This window comes from Salarias fasciatus, chromosome 11 (genome assembly GCF_902148845.1).
Source record: "Salarias fasciatus chromosome 11, fSalaFa1.1, whole genome shotgun sequence".
Classification (NCBI taxonomy): domain Eukaryota; kingdom Metazoa; phylum Chordata; class Actinopteri; order Blenniiformes; family Blenniidae; genus Salarias; species Salarias fasciatus.
The window spans coordinates 31,064,302-31,087,846 of record NC_043755.1 but is presented as its reverse complement, the minus strand read 5'-3'; the positions used below and the strand labels follow the sequence as shown (position 1 = coordinate 31,087,846).

The 23,545-nt window shown below is 43.1% G+C and overlaps 1 protein-coding gene across 1 annotated transcript; it reads right to left on the bottom strand.

Annotated features, from left to right (window-relative positions):
* Positions 1 to 20,331: 20,331 nt before the first annotated feature.
* Positions 20,332 to 22,881, bottom strand: mcl1b (MCL1 apoptosis regulator, BCL2 family member b). The gene is made up of 3 exons (XM_030103854.1): positions 22,280 to 22,881; positions 21,487 to 21,737; positions 20,332 to 21,325 (listed from the first exon to the last, which is right to left on the bottom strand). Exons 1-3 carry the CDS (start codon positions 22,743 to 22,745, stop codon positions 21,209 to 21,211), a joined length of 834 nt encoding a protein of 277 aa, XP_029959714.1. The 5' UTR covers positions 22,746 to 22,881; the 3' UTR covers positions 20,332 to 21,208.
* Between the last annotated feature and the right edge of the window lie 664 nt (positions 22,882 to 23,545).

Here is a 23,545-nt window from a genome sequence, read left to right as displayed (position 1 = left end):
CAGGTAGGGGGGTGGGATTTACATATCCAATTTATTGGATGAGTTTTCATGATGTATTTTACAAAGAGGGGATTCCTGTGATTGTGTTAGCAGTCATTTATTGTTATATTGCCACAGAATAAGCAATAAAAACAACAAAATGTCAATGCTGATCTATGAAAGCAGTTATTGAAATAGAGTGTTAACCGGGCTAATTAAAGCGATAAATCAGGAGATGCATGTTTGGACAAAAGAAAGAGCAGCGTTGAGCTTCTGTTTTTGTATTGTTTTCTTTTCTCGCAACAAAAAAACAAAAAACAAAAACAACAATGTGTTATTCTGTCTGAAACTCCGGAGTCTGTGAGCCCATTGTTCTGACAGAAGATGGAAGCGCTGGAAAAGTGAGTCATGAACGAATCCGCCTCACGTCTCCAGGAATAAAAGAGAAACTTCCTTGGGAACAGCCGGGCGCTGTAGTTTGTCGGCCGAGCGGCGGTAAACAAGGCATTAGCGGGCCACTGTTTTCGGTGGTGGATTAAAACACATTTGGCGTTGGGCTGTTTTGCAGGAGGGATTGAGTCAAAGTAAACTGCGCTGTGTTTGTTCCTGGTAATGAAAGCACATGTCGTCCAGTTCAACAGCGCAGCTCTGCCATGTTTTTGACGCCGGAGAGAGCATGAAGGCACAAGCAAGGAGACAGCTGGAGCCTGCTGGATTAATTCGCTGCTGGTTTAATTGAACTTTACGGTCAGACAAATGGCATCAACAGCCTTGTTCTTCAAGAGGTTGCTCAAAGGAACATCAAAAGATGACACATGGCTGTTTGCCGGATACAGCTGATCTTTGGCTGAAGTGCTAAACCTCTTTTTCTGGTTTAAAGGCACTTTTATTAAATTCAATCACCAGTGGACTTGGATACTGAACAGTGGATGAATCCACTGGGAGAAACTACAAAATATTACAAATATCTGTAATTCAATAATCCCTGGGCTCAGCATTCATGGCTCAATTTAAGTGGATTATCTTTTTAAATGGTGTTTTCTGTCAAACAAAGCGCAACCTTTTCTTTGTCTCCATGAAACGACATGCTCCCAACACGAGGATCAAGACTTTTTTATCAAACGGTTTCCTTTCTGGTGCTGTGACGGCGACGTGCCGGAGCTGGCAGGCCTCTTTGTGCCTTTGGTTATCAGCTGAGCGCTTATTTTGTCTGTGCGTTAATCCCCCATACCGTCATCTATGGGGGAGGATGAAAGACTCCAACCCTGACCCAAATTCACAAAGAGGCCTTGAGACAAAACAAAAGCAACGCTTATCGAAAAGTCCCTAATTATCGTTTTTGTAGGTGTGCAGGTAGGCCTGTAACCGGGGGGGCGGCACTGAAAACAATCATTTCTCTGGCTTTATCAAAACCAGGACAACACCTATCATCATGGACTGACGTTTTCCTTTTGTCCCAAGAAGCAGGGTCCTGATTGGAGCGTCAGATAAAATCTGGACAGGAAAGTGAGTCGCTCTTTCCCAACTCCACCACCATCAAATTTGGACTCCACTTTGTTCTCAAACCGGCATCTTGGTGGTTTTGATCCAAGTCCTCCAACTGCAGGAAAACTGATGGAAAACACCAGCGAACACAACTCACCTCCATTCAAATGGAAACAGCAGAAACACTGAAAACGATCGAGTTAGCATGAAGTTAGCTCGGCTGCACTTGAAGACGTGTTTGTTAGCACACTTTCCAAGTGGATTAGTGATTAACATTAACATACGGCCTTGCCATGTTTGCCATGGTGGGGACAAGTTCTGCTCAATTGATCAATGGAAAAAGGCTAAATTGTGAAAAATAAATTAATCAAATTAAGTAAGTCACACTCCTTCTGAATTTTGAAAATGGTTAAACAAACTAGTTATCAGTCATCTCAGTGGTAATTTAGGCCCCATTTACATGAGAATACATAATGTTTGTGCTTTTGTTTCAGAGAAGTTTTGTGTTTAAAAGGCAAACTGAGAAGCACTTAAAAAATGTAGTTAGCATGCCAGGCCACAAGGTGGCACTGTTGGTTATTTTCTCTCACCAGTCTTCGACAAAGCGTTGAGGAATTCAGATCGATTGGACCTCTGTTGTTTACGGAGTAGTGAAGCTCGACTTCATTTCAGGAACTAAACTGCAAAATCGCAAATGCACTAAGATAGTGTGAGGCGCACTTCCCCTGGGGGGCGCTAGAGGGCTTCAGGGCAGCGCGGCTAGAGGATGAGAGAGAGCGAGAGTGAGAGAGAGAGAGAGAGAGAGAGAGAGAGAGAGAGAGAGAGAGAGAGAGAGAGAGAGAGAGAGAGAGAGAGAGAGAGAATGCGAGCTCGCTTCTTGCACGTGCTGAAGTGTGTTCATGTGCGGCTTCCATACTACCGTACTTTACCCTTAACCCCCCCCCCAATGGAACGGGTGAGCACTGCAACACCACCCGCCCCCGGTCCCGCTCCGACAGCAGAGTTCCCTTTGGGGAGGCTCGCTATTCCACACTTTAAAAACCCCTGTACTAAGAGAGCATGGTATCAACAGAGTGAAATGTGTGGCGATGTTTGTCGGATTTCTAGACATCATTCAAGACGTTTATTTAAAGCCCTGAACTGAAGGTCATGCAGGCTGCTGATAAATCAGTACCACAGACATGAAGGCCATAAATATCGATCATCTGAATGGTTATTGGACGAGACTTGTCAAAAGCTGAGGCTAACTAAATTCTCAACTAGTACAAAGTTGGTCAACAAGTCGGGTACTAGCTAGTCATAGTCAACTATTACAATTAGCTGTTCCCCTGTTACCATGGAGACAGAGTCAGGGCATTTTTAAAAAGTTCCACCTCGGGAGCCATTTTCAAACAAATGCATTTTCACTAGGGATGCATGATATTGGTTTTTTGCCGATATCCGATATGCCGATATATCGAACCCCTTTTGGCTGATACCGATACTGATAATCACAAGGTTTTTTTTTCACTGTAAAGAAAACTAAGTCTCTCCTGTACTGGAATTTACATGTTACTCTTATTGTGACAGTCTTATTTGTTTAAGAAACACACATAAAACAAGACAAAAAACATTTGATTTTACCATAAATAAGAAATCTATTATTTTTCCAAACTCAAGACATTCAGTGTTGAAATACAGAAAAATCATTTCTTTAGATCACATGAACTTTACAATGCATATTTAAACATAACCAAGTTGCATTTGACTATAGAGCTACTGTAACAACCTGGTGACAGACACAGAGCTCTGCAGTGCAAATAAATAACGTGCTACATTTTATTTAAGGAGCTTTTTCAGATGGAAAACAATAATAATCCTAACTGTTTAAAGTTTTGATTGGAAAGTCTAAGAGGCGTTTCTTCAGAACGTTGTAACCTTTCACTGAGTGTCCTCGCACCCGGAATGATTAACCGTTTATAACAGACTCATAAAAACATACTGGGGAATTGAAAGAGTCATTCACAGAATGTGATTTGAGGATATTAAGAGCAGGAATAAAACTCCTTCAGGGGCGACATATAAATGATGAAATCTGTTGAAAATAATTAACCTGACCTGAAATTACCCATATTTCATCATCTTTACTTCTTTAAGTTCAGTAGATCGGACAAATCTCTCACTGAACTTCTAGAATGGATCAATCATTACTGTTGCACTGTGGAATTATTCTACTTCACAGTTCGAAGTGAAAATATGGCTGATTAAATGTTTATTTGGATTCAAGGAGAAATAGTAGGAAATGTGGAAGTTAACAGAAATGGTCACAAGAATTAAAGTACCTGCATTTATGGAGATAATAAGCAAGCAGATTGCTTTTATTTTCACTTCATCTTTTTTCAGTATGTTATTCCCCTAGTCCTTTGTTTCATTTTCTTTACAACAGTTTACTGGTAGTTTTAACAGAACTTGAACCCCGGCAGGAGACTGCGCTTAGAAAAGGTTTACTTGATATTCAACACTGTATGGAATTAATATTCTTGAACAAGCTTAGACAAAATTTGTCAAAAGAACAAATGCATTTTTAAAATGCATTTCATTAAAACAAATCCCTTTATCTTGCTAAAATATACTTTTTAAGTGATTTATCTTAAATCAAGTGGGATGAGACACTCTGACCAAAAAAAAAAGTTCCTAAAAGTTGTACTCGTCCTTTAAGGAAGTGCTGTTGTCGTGTCCCGTGTTGGAGCTGCTGAGGTGAAAATCAGTGATTTATGAACTAAATAGTTTATTGTTGTTTTTCTCTGGACTAATCACTGATAAAATAACGTAGAGATGTAGATCTCCGTGACACAGTTTCCAGAACAGCAGCAAACTGAACTCTGGACTAATTCTCAGGTTACATTTATTCTAACAACGTAACAGCAGGGATTCGGTGGAATCAACTCTGCTTTTGTAAGGCGATTTGCAACAGCAAATAAAGTGGGAGGATGAAATGTGGCCTTGGTTTGATTCGCACTCTTCTAGAGTTACATTTGTCCTCTGGCTGAAACTCGCCGTCCTCATCCCCTTTAATCTCGTGAGCGTCATGTAAAGCAAAGAGGGAATAAAGCGTGAGGAATTGCCTCACTCGTGTTGACATCAGGTGGTTTTTGAGGACTGCAAGATTGAAAATGAAAGAGCTCAGTGATCTTCCCGTTATCTCTGCAAACACACACACACACACACACACACACACACACACTGAACTCGACATGATCCAAGCCTTCATGAAGAAACTGGGCCAGAATGTACAGTAGGTTGCTGCGTGCTTGGAGTCATAAACGAGCTCTGATCCTGCTTCATAATTACTGGAGAACTTTCACACAGCTGCCGACTGTTCTGTAAAAGCATTGTCCTTACCTTCATCTCCATCCATCTTGGCTATCGGATCCCCCCAGTCGGTGAATCCATCCATCCTGGACACTACAGCCGGATAGGACATCGCAAATTCACTGTTAATGCGGCCAACGTGCTGGACACACAAAACACTGTGATGAATGAAATTTCCACCCACTGTGCACTCATGCTTACAGAGCTTCAAATATGAAACAGAAAAGCAATCAATCATAATCTAATTCACAAAATGGTTCGGTTGAGTGACATTAGTCAGTGGACAGTCACAGTCAGATCAGAAGCAGAAAGATAATCTAAGCTAACAGTGAACGCGGTTCAGTCACAGCTGGTTTAATTCAGGGGCAAGAGAAAGAGCACTGTTACTAGAAATAAAGCAAAGTACAAAGACGTTAACATCATCCACTCTGTATTTAATCCAGATCGCACTCGCTGGGGTAGCTAAGCTCAGTGTCTCTCATTGAGAAGGCTGAGGGTTTGATACCCCATCTTCCCCTGTTGTCATGCCCCTGAGCAAGACACTGAACCCCAAACTGCTCCCGATGGATTCATGTAGATAGATTATAAACAGCAAGGTTGACAAAAGCTGTTTTGAAGCAGCTCTTGCTTCACAGTAACTTCTCTCACTTTCTATGTTTTTTATGTTTCTTGGCCTTTGTGAAGCACTTTGAATTGGCTGGTGTGTGAGCGGTGCTGTGCAAACAAACTCACGGGAATACAATAAAGTTAACAAATACTGGCACAAAAACAACATCAACATTAACCTTCAATAAAATGTTGGGTCAGACACAACAAGGTTCTTTGAGAGATGTCATTTCAGAATATGTGCTGTAAACACAGAGCTCAACAGAGGTCATCCCCCAACAAAAAAAAAAAAAAACAACAAAAAAACCCAAGTTGCACCCTGCGTGAGAATCCTTTTAATGCCTGCATGTGGCTGTGATTACGTTCAGGTCAAAATCAGGTTAACACCATCAAGTTAATGTTTTAACACACTCTGTCCTACTTGAGCGTGTAATACAGTGCAGCAAAAGAACATATATTAAATGTTGGGACACCGGTGAGGACCTGATTTAATCGACCTACATATTATTCCAAATGGTATCAAGCCAAATCAGGTATATTTTCTCAATATGCTGCAGTGCTTTTAAAGGTTTTGTGATTTATATTTGAAAGCATTGCTCAGATCACTGAAAGAATTTCACCAACATTCATGTTTACGCTAATTTTATAAAGCTGATCAAGTTTCTGAGAGCAGAACTGGACAAAATTGATGCTGAAAAACGTGACGGTTAAAATCATCTCCTTAAAAATAAAGTACATTTGCTTTGGCTTTGTATTGAAGAACTGAATTGCTGAATTGAACTGAACTGAATTGAATTGCTTACTTTATTTGGAACACAAACAAAAGTTTATGGTAAATCTAAATGAATGCTGTCCCAACTGTTTATTGATCTTACCTCATTTTAAATGACTGACACTCAGATAAACGAAGGGATAGGTTCAACATTTTTTTTTTGCAATATGTCAGTCACATGGTTCATTATTACATGATCGTAAAATTTCAGATTGAACATCAAATTCATTGAAAACATTCAAAACAAATGCGACCCATTTATTATGCTGCTGCCATCCCATCTGGTAGATGAAAAACTTTCTCTATTTATTTATTTACAAATTTTTAATACATAGCCTACTTATTGATTTTTTATTTTATTTTTTTGCTTGATTTTAGTTTCGCTGGTGTGATGAAATCCCAGAAAATGACTGTTGGTGCACCAATCCAAACAGCTTAGATTGATCATTATGTTATCATCAATACTACATGAACATACTAGTGAAACAAATAGATTTGCAGTTTCACATCTTTTCATAAGGTTTACTGAAGGGGCTCAGATACTTGAAAAATTCATAAAAATTCATTGTTCATGCAGTGGTGGCCCAGATGTTCGAGAAGAGGTTTCCAAGTTCGAATCCCACTGCTCCGGGCCTTTGACCTCCATCTACTCCCCAGGCATTACGCTGGGGCAGCCCACTGCAATCGGATGGGATAAATGCAGAGAACTGATTTCCCTGAGGGCGTCCATGAAGCATTCTTTAGCAATATTCACTGCAAATATTAAAGCAAATACCAGTGGAAGATGTCAACGCAATCAGGTTAAAGGCATCTAGTTTCAAATTAACAATCTTCATTTTGAAATAAGCCACATTTAGCAGATAAATAACACTCTGAATGCTACAATTCCACACTTTAAGGACATTTTCAAGTAAAAACAGAAACTTGTTGTATCGTGCTTTGGGTGTTTGTTTATGCAACATTGGTTAGACCCTCTAGGAATCCGCGATTCCGCAGGCGAGGAATATTTTGTGGAAATCACGTCTGTCCGTGGATTCACGGACCTTTCACGGATTTTAATACCCAATGCAGAAAACTCACATCTTACATGTAAATTTGGCGTATGCAGCAACGCCAGGCCGGATAAAGAAGCAGACAGGGAATCCATGAGAATTAATAGTAGAATAAACATTCAGTTATGGAGCGGTCCTCCTTCGTACTTACCCGCCCCCCCCCCCCGGCGACGACCAGTAACTCTAAGCTTCATGATGATGGGCTACATGAGGATGAAGGAAAGCTATTCTGCAGGAGTTGCAACAAAATCATCAATCACAGAAAAGTTCAAAACTGAAGGACCACCTGTCTTCCACTTGGCATCTGAAAAGAAAGTCTGAAACTACTGCGGAAAAAAGATCAAGAAAAACTGAATGCAATTTGCACTGATATTGTATTGCACTTTTTACAGTACACAATAGGCTACCTTTATTTTCTACATTTGCCATTGTTCATAGATCAAAGTACTGCTGTCAGCAAGTTGTTTTACTTTTTATACAGCAAATAGCCTTCTATTTTTGTGGTACATAAAAAAAAAATAAATAAAAAAAATAGCTTTACTGCAAATAAATATGCCGAAATGGAACAAAGAAAATGATGATGTTGATTATTTTAAAACCTATAATAGTATGGTAAGTGTTTTGGGAGAAAAAAAAATCAGATTTTTTACATTAAGAAATGTGTTTTTTTAATGCCCGCGGAATATTAACTTTCAAGCCGTGGAATCAAGAATTCCTCCCCGCAGATTCAGGATTCTATACGCGAAATTTAAACTTTTTCTCTGCAGATTCCTGGTGGGTCTAATTGAAAGTACAAGTTAACTGAAAACTGCTGTTTGACAACAGCTCCCAAGGTGGAACCTTTTGAAAATGCTCCTCTGTCACTCTGGAAACGGGGTAAAAGACAACTTTTTGAAATCGCTGAGAACGCTAATATTTTGTTTCCATGGATGTGGGGAAAAATACCACTTTTGAAAATGCTTCGAGTAAGTTTCTGTGGAAATGGGGGAAAACTAAATTGTCTGAATGCACACCTTGTCTACATCGGGGCAAACACAATTTTTCTAAAACACTACAGCTGCGCATGTTAAATCTGACTGCTGGAGATGGTTCTTCTGCTCATGCTCCTTAGAGGGAAAATAGCTGCATCCACAGTGTCTTGACTCCTGGTCCATATTCTGAAAGGGCTGGGAGTCACGATTCTCTAAAGTTTCATTTAGATGAATTTGATGTATTTTTCAAATCACCATATTCCGAAGTGCCACACCACATTTTGACTTTATATTTGATTCGTGGACCAGAACTCGTCGATACCACAGCAATCAAGGCAAGGTAAACAAATGTGATGACGCTGCTCAGTAATCCAGCTGGAATGTGAGCCTGCACACACACGTCTCCCAGCACAGCCTCTAAGCAGATGATGGTGTGTTATAATGTGGTAAAAGATCAGCTCGGTTTTTGCGTGGGCTCTCTCCTGGCTCGTTGGTCTATAGTCCAGCCTCCACCTCGACATTATTACAGTTTGACTCATCATGTTTGTCACCCCAGTGAAGCAGCGATGCGTTCATGTCCACCTGAAATTGGTGGTTTTCCTTTTGATCCCGTGAAGCGCAGTGATTCATTACCGAGGGTTCAGAGTAGTTTTTTGCTGACCGAGTGCTGATCCCAGCCTGCTAGAGGAGAACAGAGGGCGCGTTATTATCCTGCTGACAGTGAGGTCATTCCTTCAACTTCTCTCAGAGTCACCCGCTGACCATGGAAGGAGCATGTGATGCATGTGCCGTGGTGTAATTTTGAACGGTCATATGAATTTTGGAGAGAACTTCTTCAAATGACAATATAAATGGATGACTGTCAGCTGTGTGTATGGGCGTGTGTGTGTGTGTGTTTTTTTTTTAAACACAAAGACGCCCATTCATGTGGTCTGAGTGACTTTTGAACCACTGTAACGTTGGAAGTGATTCTCCGTGAGCATGTCGTGTCCAAACAAAAGGTGAGGAAAGGCAGTGGGGGGGCCGAGCTGTAACTGACACTGACCATCTGACCCACCTAAGGGTTTATCCAGACATAACAACATCACACCTTGCAGCGCTCAGGTCAAACAAGCCCGGGCCTGCCACAGTTTGACCCTGAAATACCACGAGTCAACGTAAAGAGACGCCGCGCAGTAAAAGTCACGGAGCGTCTGTAAAAACGTCGTGGGGGGGGAGAGGCTCTATAGCAGATGACTCGGTTCAGGCAGGTTCAGACACTGAAACAGGAAGTGGATGACCTACTTCTCAGATGTTTGTCACCTAGTTTCATTGTTTGCCAGCTCTCTGACAGCTGTGCTATGAAACACTGAAACACTACCAACGAAGGATTTTTAAATACATGCTGGGGACGAGTTCTGGATTGTTAGTGTTCTGAAGATGCACGGAGACTCTGAAATCAAACAAATGAAAAGGAAAACCGATGTCGCGGTGAGGGTTAGGGTGGCATCTCACATGTGGCGTGACAGGTGTTGCAAAACAGCTGATTTTAAAGTCACGTTTTCATCAAATCACGTTTTTTACGTGGTGTCAATTTAAAGCACAACAAGCCTCGCACGATGAAATGCATTCCAGGTTCATTGACTGGAAACCCAGGAATTGGCATCTGTACTGAATTTGGATAATTCGTCTCTTAATCAGATCATCCAGTTGCGACTAGAACTGATCCGATCGTGCACGCAGAGAAGAGCACAACGTCAACATTCAGGCTACACTGAGGATAAACCTAATTTACACCATGTTTACAGTGAAAACGCATCATTTTGGCATCTTTGTCTCAGAAAACATTTTAAAAATGACGTCTGTTTACAGCAAAGCAGCAGAAATGCCGAAAACGATGTAGTTTTTATGTATGGCCACTAGTGGGCACTGTTGTTCGTTATTGTAATAAAACACATGCACACAGCTAAAAATATGCTATCACGATGAATGCTTTGCATTTTCATTTGGAAACGTTGATATGTAAACGGGGCCTTGTGTGATTTTGTTGACTTTTACGGAGACTGGCTGACCATAAAAGCAATAGTTCAGTTCTGCGTTTCAGTTATTTCACTACAAAGGGTAAAACTGCCTGCCGCTCCTCCACAGGTAACCTACATAGTTAGCAATTGATCTTTAATGAAATACAACAAAGAAAGGTGCTGCATCATTACAATCATTAACAGACAAGTCAGTGTTTAAAGTTATGTGACTAACTAAGGAGGAATCTTCAGGTCACCTGTTTCTCTAATTGAAGTTGAATTTACCTTCAACAACAACAAAACTCAGTAAAATTTCAACCTTGGCCCGAGTTTTGTTTTGTACTGAGATCAATACAACGTCCAATTGTGGTAACTAAGAGAAGTGCAGCTAATTTATCGCTCCAGGACACTCAAACAGGTAAACTCTGATTTGCATATATGTCTCCTTTACACAAATAAAAAAGTGAGTTATTGCAGGAGCTAATCCGTTTGCTCAAAGGTGTATTTACACACAGAACTGGAGGAACATGGTTAAAAAAGAGAAAAAGAAAAACAAAGCTTCGAGTTGTACTTTTAATACTACATCCATGTATTTAAAGTCAAGTCAGAGTAAAAGACTGGAAGAATGATGGAGCTTTAATGGAAAAACAACATGTTCCAGGTGACGAGAGGCTTGTCTGCAGGGCTGAGGCTCGCAGCGTTTATTCTTAGACCCAACGTCCTGCTACTTCCTTCCTGTCTCTAACAAGCCAGGAATTTCTCTGGCTGAGAACATAAAGCCCCGCTCTCACAGAACGCAGCCTTTTGTTACTCAAATCCTCTGTGAATAAAACAAAACGTGGAAAGCGCTGAGTGACCTAACGCAGGGTCATCGACCGGCTGCAGTTTGAGAACACGCTGTACCGAGACGGAGCGGCTGGAACAGCGTCTGCTGGAGGGAACAAATCAGACGTAGCAGCCGTCGCGCAGCAACCTGATTGCTGTGATAGGAGCAACGCTGGAACATCCTGATACATATTGAACATTTCACGGCTGACATCATACCGGGGGATGAAAAACAGATGCATGCTGAAGTTTCTGCGCAGCAGATGTCTTATCATATTATCAGAAGTGTGAAAATTAGATTTCTTTGAATAAATGGCACCTGTTTCCTTAGAAATAAAGAGGAATCTGTGATCAAATATCTCCACATGGCTGCCGGACAGGAAAGGGACGAAAACGCTCAGAAATCGAGAGACAGAAAGAGAGAGAGATAAAGAGAGGGGGAACCGGGGGGGGGGGGGGGGGGGGGGGGCGGCGGCGGCGGCGCACAACCTATGTACACCCTTACAATGCAAAACAGTGTTCTCGACACACCACACACAACCAAGAACAATCCCAAACCCCAATCCAGACAACACCAAAACAGAGCCAACAACCAACACAAAAACTGACAGAACCATATCTATACATACATACATACACACACACACACACACACACACACACACACACACACACACACACATATATATATATATATATATATGTGTGTGTGTGTGTATGTATTTTCCCCCCCTTTTTTTTTTCTTTTTTTTTTTTCCCCCTGATGAACCATAGTAGTGAACAGACCAGGCCACAAAAATAAAAGGAGGTGTAGGGAAGGAAGGAAATCAAACCTTTTTTTTTTTTTTGAGAATATAGCGAGTAGTAACTAGTAGTAAACTCAGGGCGTGCATCAAGAGAGGGCTCCTACAGATCACCATTAGTCTAACCACCACAAGAAGACAAGGTAACCCAGTATGTGAAGAGTGATTAAAGATCAGCGTGATCATGAAAATATGATGGTGATAGTGATGGTGATAGTGATCATGCATATATGACCTCTGACCCCTGAGAAGGCCAGAAGCAGGCCAGAGAGGCCCTCAGAGCCCAGACAGCCGGCGGTCATCACAGAGCCCGGATCCAAGCCGCTCCCCCAGGCAGACGCCCCCGCTCCGGTTCAGAAATGGGGCCGGCCGGGGACCCCGGCCACGACCGGCAGGAGCCGGTCCACCCCGGGCGCCGGACGCCCGGGGTGGGCAGAGCCGAGCGCCCAAGGCCCAAGAGCCGACCCCCCACACAGGCGGAGGGCCATGACCCACCCGGGAGAACCGGCCCACACGGGCGGCTACCCACCCCAGGCCAGTACACCCCCCAGCGCTCCGGCCACGCACCCCGAGATCCAGGGCATCACCCCCCCAACCTGATAAGCCCGCCTCCCAAAGCCCTACGTGTGTGTGCATGAGAGCGGGAGGAGAGGGGGGTCCGGGGATGCCGCAGCACCCCCGTCACCCAGGAGCCCCCAGATGAAGGACACGGCCAGGAGCACAACTCTTTGTAAATATAAATATAAATATAAATATAGCTACATAAATCTATATTTATTAAATTATATAGAATAAATAATTTCTATTCAAGTGGACACAGACTGTGGTTACATGAGTGTTTTTAATTCAGAATTGGTTTATTTCGAATGAAGTAATTTAGAATTATATTCATGAGCTTCGTGTTTACATGGGAAAAATGAAGGATGAAAATTCTTTCTCACGCTGGGGTCTGCTAAGCGTTCTGATTGGACAGGGGTCGACTGTGACGTACTTACATCTCCCGGAACTGAGGCTTTGCTGTGGGCAGCGTTTTTCTCTTTGTTGTTTTTCGATTTACTTTGATGCAACAGCTTTGAAAATGTCCGCGCTGTTAAGCGTCCGTCCACCCGCTCGTTTCACTACATCCAATTATTCTAAAACTCCCACTAATTAAATCGTCTCAGTTCGAGTCGAACCGTGGGAGGCGGGCCGCCATCTTGGAATACTGCGTCATCACGGCGGAGCATGCGCAGAACAAATGAAATAAAGCGCCTAATTTACATATAATTCTGCTCCCAAAGGAAATTGGGATTCAAACTTAATTCTGACCAAAGTTTTCAGGTGTTTACATGGTCCTTTTAGAGTAGAATTTGGTTTCATTTAGGAATACAGGAATTAAAAGTCCCATGTAAATGCACGGATACAGACATGTTCAAATACACATGCACATACCCACTAATACAATCATACACCATATGTACACTTGTATTTACAGGGTAAGAAACACCCATTCAGATTAAACACGGTGTGTGAGTTTTTTCACCAAGGAACATGGTGAACATACAAACTCCAGCCAGAAAGGCCTCCAACCGGACTCGCACTGGGGACCTCACCGCTGTGAGACGACTGCTTGAATCACTACACCGTGACACCGAGCGGCAGATTGAGGCTGTTTAGGCTTTATGCTACGCAGCACAAAGTTTCCGGATTAAACTCACAAATAGGAACCCGTTTCTAATACTTTTTGTATAAACAAGGACAAAAACGTGAGCAGCTGGGGAAGATCTTGCACCTGAGGCCTCCAGAAACAGAATCTGTAATTCCATGATTTGCACGTGTTAAGCTGCTGGAACTTGACTGAACCTCCCTGTTCATATCAGATTATAGAGAGAGATGTTTGCATATGGAGAAAAAAAAAAGAAGAAAGGACAGTAATATGGTTGTAGAATATGCAGAGAATGTTTGAAAGGAAAAAAAAAACATTTGTACGAGCAGTCAAATATTGTTTATACTTTTTAACTGAATTTAAAAAAGTGCTTCATGTGCGTTATGAGAAGAGAGTGCCAGTTCAATGAAAGGCTTCAAATTGGTATTCAAAAATGGAAAAAAAAAAATCTACAACAGTTTGCTGTTTTGTTTTTTATGATTTAACGTCAGCATTATATGCAATTCCACACATTTTGAGAAATAAATGTGTCTTTTTGGAATATGCAAACAACACAGTAATGCTACGTTCACACCGAACGCGTCGCGGGCGTCGTCGACGCTCGGGACGCCTCGAAGCTGACACTTGTGACGCTTTAAACACGACGCTTGACACCGGGTGGTCACAAAGCTCGCGACGCTCGCGACGCTCTTGATGCACGTCAGTTAATTGGCGCGCTGGAGGCTGATTTCTGTTTCCAGCTATGGCGGATCGCATCAGGAGAGCGGCTTGGCTTTATTTGTTAAATAAAGCTAGACCGCGTCGTCGTCGGAAAAGTCGCTATTGGCTGCTCTGCTCCTCTCTGCTCTGCCTGCAGCGGGGAGCGCTGCTGAGACTGACCGCTTGTGAGCGCTTTGGGACGGGGGAGGGGCTCACGCAGCACCCGCTGCTCATTGACGACAGCAACGAGACGTCCTGTCACGTCTCCAGAGCACCAGAATAGGTCGCTAGATTTGTCGCTAGTTGCTTTTGACAAAAAAACGTCGCCAAGAGGCTTTGGAAAGTCGCCAGATTTAGCGAGAAAGTCGTCAAGTTAGCAACACTGGCCGGCCCGCATCGGTGCTCGGATCACTCGTAGTGACGTAGCACCGGAGGGATTGTCTCTGATTGGTTGACGCTCAGCGGCAGCGCGTCGAAAGTTCAGTTTTCCCAACTCTCAAAAAGCGACGCTCACGACGCTCTTGACGCCGGGGACGAGCGTCGTGGGCGTCGACGCTCGAAACGCTGGAAAAGCGACGCTCATGACGCTCCTGATGCGCCGCCCCGCCGCCCGCCGCTCGTCCACCATAGACTTTGCATAGAAAAGCGCTGCTCACGACGCTTGCGACGCGTCCGGTGTGAATGCACCATTAGGTTAATCTATGACAAATCATGTCATGCTGTAGAATCTAAGGCCCTGTTTACCAGACAATGTTTTCAAGTGGAGGTCTGTTCAGAGGACAGCGACACTCAGAGCCACTGAAAACTGAACTTTATGAAAACACTCCAATTCTGTTTCTGTGGAAACGGGTCAGAAGGTTCGCTGTAAATGTAAAAAATGTGGCCTTTTAAGTGAGGAATACATATGATGGCATCACAAAGACGAGCATTTCAGGTTTGCTTGAAGTTGCTTGAATACAGAAAGTCTTCCATAGTGCAACATCAATGAAAAAAACCAGTTTACAGTTTACACTGGACCAGCCAGAGGCCTGGTTGTTATGGAACCGTACTCCACATGTGCAAAGTGTGTGAAACAGAAACAGAAAAATGAAGCCTTTTGCAGCTGATAATTCTGCCGTAAACAGGCTCCAACCAGGACATAAGCTGTGCTGACAGCACTGTTCCCAGCAGTGAAAAACGATCGCGGCCTGCCGGATGATCACAACCCCCCGCGAGGACAAGCGCTCTATTAATACGCCACGGTCATCGCTCGGAGAATAAAGTTTCAAAAGACGGGAGGGATGACTCCGCTCAGATGAGAACACAACATGCCACATCACCCCAACGATCGGATCTGACCCCAGATGAGTATCGACTCAACCCAAAAAAAGAGTTCAGACGAAGCCACCGATGAATGGCAGCCATTTAACCTCCGATCTCGTGTTCAAAGGTGTTTTTCTGCTCCGCGTTCGGTAACAATACGAGGCATTGTTCACACTACTGTGAGCTCATGAGAGCTGTAGAAAATGCATGAGGCTGTTGTGCACCATTGTGTTAACAGTGCTCAACAAAGAACGCACACAATCCCCAAGAGTCGGGATAAAAAACAAAACAAAAAAAAAACTGTCCGAGTTTAGACGGCACTGAGAAACCAACAGCGTTGAGTCCATTTTTAAATGGGTGACACTTTATAACCATCAGTCTTTGGAAACTCTAAATCCAGCTAATCCAACTGCTGTTTCTGTGAACGTAAAACTCTTTGATTTTGTAGCAGCGAACTGGTATCAAAACGAGGAGGCACGAATCAAGCAGACCAAGTGAAGTTTGCCTCTGCGTTTTTCTCCCACACTACAAACACATGAAATGAACAGTGCAGTTCAGTGTGTGTGTGACTGACCGGCTCTGTGTTTGCCCAGTTTTATTTTTAATATCCCGACACGACTACACCCTTATTTATTTGCACATGTTTGATTCCTGAAGCGGTTCAGTGCAAATGTACATGGAGTTCTCAAGAGTACGAGGAAGAACGAAAGATCCGTGTCAACAAGAGCGCTGAGAGACGGCTAAAGGCGGTTTTAGCCAACTCTCCACCGCAGTCACAAAACATGTTCAGTTCAAAAGTGGAGATAAAAAACTTTGAATTGTTTTTCCGGCATTTAGCATTTTCAGTGCTTTTTAAGCAATTTACATGCGCGTCATTTTCCTTTCCGGTCTGTGTAACGGTGTTTTCAAGAGAAAATGAAGAACCTGCGTAGTGTTTTGGGTGTTTGCACAATGGACCGTTATCCATTGGAGACACTGAAAAGGCAACTTTTTGAAAATGCTCTGACATCATGCTGATGGCAGATTGTTCTCAATGTGCATGTGTGGGGCTTTCATTACAAAAACGACTAACAGAACAAGCGCTCAGCCTGGCATTTTCACTACAGCGTCTTTAAAAAGCCGTCATGCAAACGCAAAATTTTTTTGAAACTAAAGCTATGTGTTTTCAGTTAGTGGAGCAAACTGGGCCTCAGTTGGTTTTCTTTAACTTTTTCTTCTGGTTTCTGTAACTAGACATGACAATAGACCAAAACAGAGCACACAACAGGATTTTGCAGCTTTTTCATGACTGTTTCGAGCAACAAATAACAAATGTGTAATTTGGTGTGATTTCATGTGAGAATGTTGGAAAAACAAAACACTTCACATGACTGCATGTTAGCATGTTAACACTATTTTCCAGTGCATCATGCCATGACAGCCTGCAGGAGATCTTCCAGTTAATGTGATTACAGTGGGAAGAAAACAAAAAAAAAACACTGTAATGCTGAAGACCGGCAACAATCGGGAAAATATTTGAAACATTTGTGGAGCTTGTTTGAATTATTGTAATTATAAGATGACGATTTTTGGCGAGATTGATTGCATGTGTGAACGATCAGAATAAGCATAAGAAGGTATCACACACATCTTATTGAATAAGTGGATTACCTCATTTTAATGCGTTTGAGATTGGCTTATATGTTGATAACGGGTGGACAATGGTTTGGCTGCATTTTTGTTTAATTTTATTCACTTGTGAGTCATTTAAAAGTTATTTTTGAAATACATTATTCTGCCTTATCCTTTCCATGCAGTTGCATCAATGTGGGGACAATACAGTCCATTGTGTGGAATCTTTGTGCGAGTGACTGCGAACACTGTTGCTGCAGACACAGCAGCTTAATCTTCAGACAGCTTTTGCTGATTTGTGGTATTTTCAGGATTCTTTGGGATTAAAGTTTGATGATCTACTTCAACCGCTTCTGACATGTGCAACATCAACGTTTAATCCCAGGGCACGTGTTTCAGGCTTGCATGCCAAACGCAGAGCGTCGTGTGCCTTTAATTCATCGATTTGCTATGCGATGATCAGGGTTGCGGCTCTGCTCAGGCTGACTTCGTGACTCCAACACGTCCAGGACAGAAAGTGTCTGTTTTACTTCCCGACGAGAAGAAAACAGGATAATGTATTTACAGATAACTGCTGGAGTGTTTTTAAACAGAGCACAGTCAAAACAAGGAACAAGAGGATTTCTTTTATTTTTTTTTTTTTAAATCAATGTTGAAGCATTTAATGCTTTTTGGATGAATCATTGTGGCTGTCTGGCCTTCAACAGGCGCTTCCAGAGGAAAAACACTGCAGACCGGCCCCAGCTGCTCAAACTGAAAGATAAACGTGAGGAAAAAAACTGAGTCAGGCTACAGAGTGACAGCTATTGTAGTTTTGGAAACACGAAGATAGTTTAAAAAAAATAAATAAATAAAACAATTACACCAAAGACTCTGGCTCATTTTGCTCATTCTGACTGATGAGTGACTTTAAGAGGCGCCCTCAGGGTAACGCAGCTCCTCAAATAAAACAGAGCATGTTTGCATATTTGCGCAGACCAAAAGGCTTGCATGTAATTAAAGACTTCCTCTGGAGCTCAAAGTCACAGAGCAGGCCTGTAATTCTGCACCGCCAGAAACTTCTCTTCCCTGCTAGAACATGCACGCACTCTGAACGCTCCCCGGCCCTGCCAAACTCACGGCTTTTCACGCAGCGATACTGCAAAAGTACAAACTCTCGCTATCGCTGCATCTCAGCGTCTGAATTCCGAGTATTCGCAGCTTCTAACGAGTAACTGCGACCAGAGTGGTACTCCTGTTACAGATTAACTGGTGCGTCAGCCGATTTCCCAGAAACTGTTGCTTTTTTTAAAATAAGGGGGCGGGCTGTTACTACGGGGAAGTGGAGACGCTCGCGACCAATAACCCAGACTGGCTGTTCCTCAAAGCTCATGTTACCAAAACTGCAAAGGGCCAGTTTAGGCGAGGGACTTCCGCTCACAGACAGAGGCACTGGAGTTTATTCAGTCCTGAAACTTATCCTGTGGAGTTTCTCCTTTGTTGAATAACTGCGTTATGACCGGCGTCTTTTGCAGCAGCCACCAGAGGAAACACACCGCAGAGAACTCAAAACTTCAGGGAAATTTATGACTTTTTTTTCCTTTGACAAAGATGATCTGCTTGTGGGAGAACTGAAAAAGTACAGTCATCAAAAAGAAAAAAAAAATTTCCCGGGCTGGGCAGTTCCTGAGTGATTATCTATTCTTAACTTATTAAATGGAACATGGTGATTGAATGTTCAGAATGCTTTCAACCACTCCCTTAAACTAACCCACAAAAGGCATCCAGGTAACCCGTTTCGGTTTCTGCAGAGTGCAGAAGGCACACTGCAAGACAGTTTTATTCACAACAGGTCATTTACACTTGAAATCAAACAGCAGCAGGTAGAATAATGCAATTTTCAGAAGTTATTTACGATATCCACTACTGTTGGTAGTTTTCTTGAAACTGTTGGTGGTTTTCTAGATGGTGTTGAAGCTGCAAAACAACTTTTGAGGAAGCAAGATCTAATCTAACATGTTCAGTTCAGTCCCTGAATAAACATTCAATCAAACTGGATTTGTTTTAATTGTGTTTAGTTCCATGTTATCCGGCTGTACAGGAGGTTTCTGCATGTGCTCAGCTATTACACCATGTGTTTATACTCTGGCTGCTGGAGGGAGACATGAAAACAATGTTGAAGGGTGAAGAAATGAACATCCTCCTCCAGATAAACCCACTGCACGTACACACACACACGCACACATAAATTATGTATCGCCTCTAATAACCTGCTTATCAACATCAGAGCTGTTCAAAGACTGTGCGTGCTGCACATTCAGCCTCCAGACACCACACTGCTCCCCCAATCCACTTGTGGATGGTGCAAACGGCTCTGCCAGATTGCCTCAGCCTCAATTCCCCATTGTCTGTTTTTCACAATGAACCGTACGGGGTAACCAGGGCGGAGGTTAGCATCGCTAGCCGCGGGAGAGCACGGCTGTGGGGAGGTCTGCTGTGGACCGTCGCCATGGAGAGGCGCTACTCCATTTCCTCCTAAGACCTGGATGAGTGCCGTGTTTGTTCTGTAACCCGAGACAACAGGAGGATCTGAACAAACAAGGGCGAAGCCGTGCAGCATCACCAAGGATTCCCCTGTTCTGGGTTTGATATCGTCTACACAAAGATTCAGGGCTTTAGAGGACACAAGGTGCTGGTGGTTACTTGAACTCAAAATGGATGTGGACAGGACACAGAATGATTCAAAGTTTGCATGACAAGTGAAAAGAAGAAAAAAAAAAAAGAACATTAAATACAGATGACCTCATTCAAAACCATGACGAGACCACCAGCTTCCAAGCAGCTAAAGAGTTGTAAGAACCAGGAAGTGAGCGTCACTATGCAGTGTGAAAACTGTTTCTGCCCTAGTTTCAGTCTGGCTGCTGCTGCTGCTGCTGCTGCTGCAGGTGGTTGCATTCAGCTGCTGTGCACCAGGTTTCTGCACATATCAGCGTTTGCAATTTGCAAAAGTGCGGAAGCAGCTGAGCGCTCGGCGAGCGAGGCGCTGCCGCAATTTTTTAATAGACTTCTAGGAAACAGCAGCAATCTCGCCGTCTTTGGGTTGTGGTGTGAATAAACATCAAAAGGCCAACGAGTGCAGCGGCGTTTCAGCTTCACTTCAGCTCAACACAATCGGTATGGGCGGAGATAGATGGTATCTCAGGCTTCTGCAAAAACTCCCCAAACAAAAAAAGTATCAGGAGGTCAGACGCTGTAAATTAAGTCTCACTTTGTTTATTCTTCTATACAGATGAGCTTAGCTTACAACTGGATCTGTACTATTGATCAGTGTCCGTTTTCACTCTTGTGAGGCCTGCTTTCTTTTCCCGGCGACCGTGAGCTTTGGTGGAGTCGTTTAGTCCAGTTTGCATTGTTTTTCCAACTCTCCGTCCTCGTGACTTGTTCTCCCCCAGACCGACTCCAGGCTGTCCAGGATCCTGTACAGTCAACAGTCCAGCTTGTGCTTGGGCTCGTTTCCTTATGCAGATCCAACTCTTTTCGCAAACGCGGAAGTACAGCTACACTCATGCAAATCCACCCCCCTCTGCTCCTCGCTTGAAAGAGAAGTTCAGAAAGAGGATCCGAGGGTTGTGAATGGGCTTCATGGCTGCACAACAGGGACTAGTGCAGCTTGCTCTTCCCGTTTTGGCCTGGGACTCGTTTTCAAACCTTTACCACTACAGCTGTGATAGAAATTTCAAACAAAACTCAACATAATTAAGCGAAAAATATAGCAAAGATCAGGTCAACTGACTCCCAATAACCATTTCAATTTTTATATAACATATTGTACACTTATTACAAAAATAAATTTCTTTGAAAATTAAATAACGCCTAATTAAGATGTTATATGGTGGAAGCAAAGTCTTTTCTTTCATCTTTGACCAAAAAAACTGGACAGATGATGCAGATGTGGCTGTGTGTGGGGACGGTCTGAAGAAATTGGAAGGAGCTACTGGTGTAAGCATCACATTAACAGTCTATGCTTTCCTTTTCTTTCCATCTTCTTAAGTCCAACATGAAGCAGTGGAGCTGCTCGAATGAAGAAGAGTCCATAAAAAAAAAAAATAAAGTTCTGAGTGTTCAAATTCACCTGATGAGCAGGGCCAGAGTTGCCCCTATGCCTGCAAATCCTGCAACAGCCATGAGCGTGTTTCTGACCGTAGACTCAGGGTCTGCTACATGGAAGAACTCTACAAAACCATCCTGGAGACAAACAAAAAAAACAAAAAATACATCAGATTGCAATCTGGGGGTGAAACGGGTGCAAAGACGTGAGTTCACTGGACAGGCTGGGCTTTGTTGCACAATGGAGGCAGTTATGCAACCAGGTACATTCTGCCATTCAACTACTCGTCACAACTTACCCAGGAGTTGTTCTTGATCAGCCAGTCTCTCTGTTCACTCAGCAGGTATGTGGAAATCTCCTGGCCCACCAGCTCCACACAGTCTGGCCTGCCTTGCTCCCTCATGTGTTGACACACAACTGCCCCGAAGGCCACCAGGCTGGCAATACGACCCCAGTTGGTGCTCCCATCTGAGAAAAGGGTCCTGGCTACAGACTGGAGGAACCTCAAATCTCCCCCTCTCTCTTCCATAGATAATCTGTTGATCATACCTGTTGGGAATAAATGTGTGTAAGAAACAGGGGTATAGCGTCATAGATAGATACTTTATTAATCCCGACGGAAATTAAAATGTTCATATTCAATTTACTTTCTCAGGAAAAAAAGGGAAAAAGTAACTGGGATAACGTTAATATCGGTATCGTTTCCTTGCAGAGAGAAACAGCGCACAACGAAGAAAAAGTGCACATACACAGCAGGCAAATGGAGGAGTTAGCTGTTAGCAGGCCGGTGCTAACCCAGTGTTTCGGATTAACGGGTTTCCCTGTTAACTGGAGACCGACTTCCTGATCCGTGCCTCGTTGCTGGCTAATAGCAGCAGATGCTAAAAAACCAGCAAAAAACGGTAACTGTCGCATTTGAGCGCATTTAAAATAAACTATCGAATCTTCGAGTCTCATTTTAATGCCTGCTTTTACTTACAGCAGCGTGACCGACGAGAAAGAAGTCGTTCACCGGTTAAGAGGGAAACCAGCTAATCCGAAACACCAACCAGCCTTTGTGTGACGTCCCGCACGCAGCGGAGGCTACCTACCATTGTATGCGTATCTGTGCTTCGCCAGAATGTCCTCCACGACCCTCTTCATAGTAGATAAGGGTTTACTTTCGCCTCTTTGAGTCTTTGAAAGTCCGGTAAATTCCGAGAAGTAGCGGCTGAGGAGCTGCCTCGTGTCGCTCTCGAGCACTTCGCTCCCCGCTGCACTGTACGACACGTCCGCTTCACTGTCCGAGTGCAGCTCCGGTGTGCACGGCAGAGACCCGTCGTCCACGTCTTCGCTGTCCTCCCGGAGGTTTTTCGACGCGTACCCGTTCACCGCAGCTACATCCAGGTTCTTCGGTCGCTTGGGGGTCTCTACGTGACCGTGAAGAGTGTCCACACCGGCGCCCATGGGGAGCTGATGGGTGGGATCCTCTGATCCGTAGTGCATGACTCCATTTTGTGGAAAAATAAGGCAGCCAAATAACCCGGCCCGTTTGGTGTTCGTCGACATAATATTCATTTTTGTTTAGTTAGCTTAGAAAGTTACGATTTAGAAGAAAAGAAATTACGTAAAAGCCTGAATTAACACCAAAAAATCTACCATTGGCTCTTACGCCTTCTCTTCTACATGGTAGAGACGCGGAGGAACGAAAGGAAGCGTCACCCCTGAGTATTTGTAAACGCTGATGCACCGCCCACGTGACGCACCACTACGTCACCGCGTCTTTCAAAAATGCTTTGTTTATTTGTGCTCTTTTCTAATAACTTTAAAAATAACAATTGAAAAAAACACACACTATCCGAAGACACTGATGGTTCTAAATAGAAATATATAAATTTTAAAAATCTAAGCGTAAAGCTAATTTCTTGTAATTTTCCACATCAGCATCACACCCAACAGAACAGACATGAATGGGAGTACTTTAGTACAATGGCACACATAACATGTTTCCTAGCAACAAAAATAACAATAACAAAATAGCTTTATGGTATCAATAGTGCTATATACGTACACTTCACGAAACTCAGTTTTTTTCATATAGCTGTGATTAAACAATAAGTAAGAATCTGCTATACAAATGGAATAAAGTGTGTAAGTCAGCAATAAACTGTCACAAAAGCCCTTTTCCTCTCTATAGACGGATAGCAGTTTGAAGGAAGCTCGACAATGGCAGCAGTCCTTTCATTTTCAACTTTCTTTATCGACACATATATAGAAAAAAAAAATCATTTCTTATATAACAACATTAACCCTGTTCCTCGTTGCCGTGTGGAACAAATAAACGACTATGCTGCCCCCTGGTGGTAAAACCAAGCTTT

Bases quoted from the DNA above. Each gene is read 5' to 3' on its own strand.
- mcl1b (XM_030103854.1), bottom strand. From the start codon at position 22,745: ATGAATATTATGTCGACGAACACCAAACGGGCCGGGTTATTTGGCTGC. The intron at 21,738-22,279 runs GTAGGTAGCCTC...TATTCCCAACAG, and splicing joins GCACAGATACGCATACAATG to GTATGATCAACAGATTATCT. The intron at 21,326-21,486 runs GTAAGTTGTGAC...GTTTGTCTCCAG, and splicing joins TGATCAAGAACAACTCCTGG to GATGGTTTTGTAGAGTTCTT.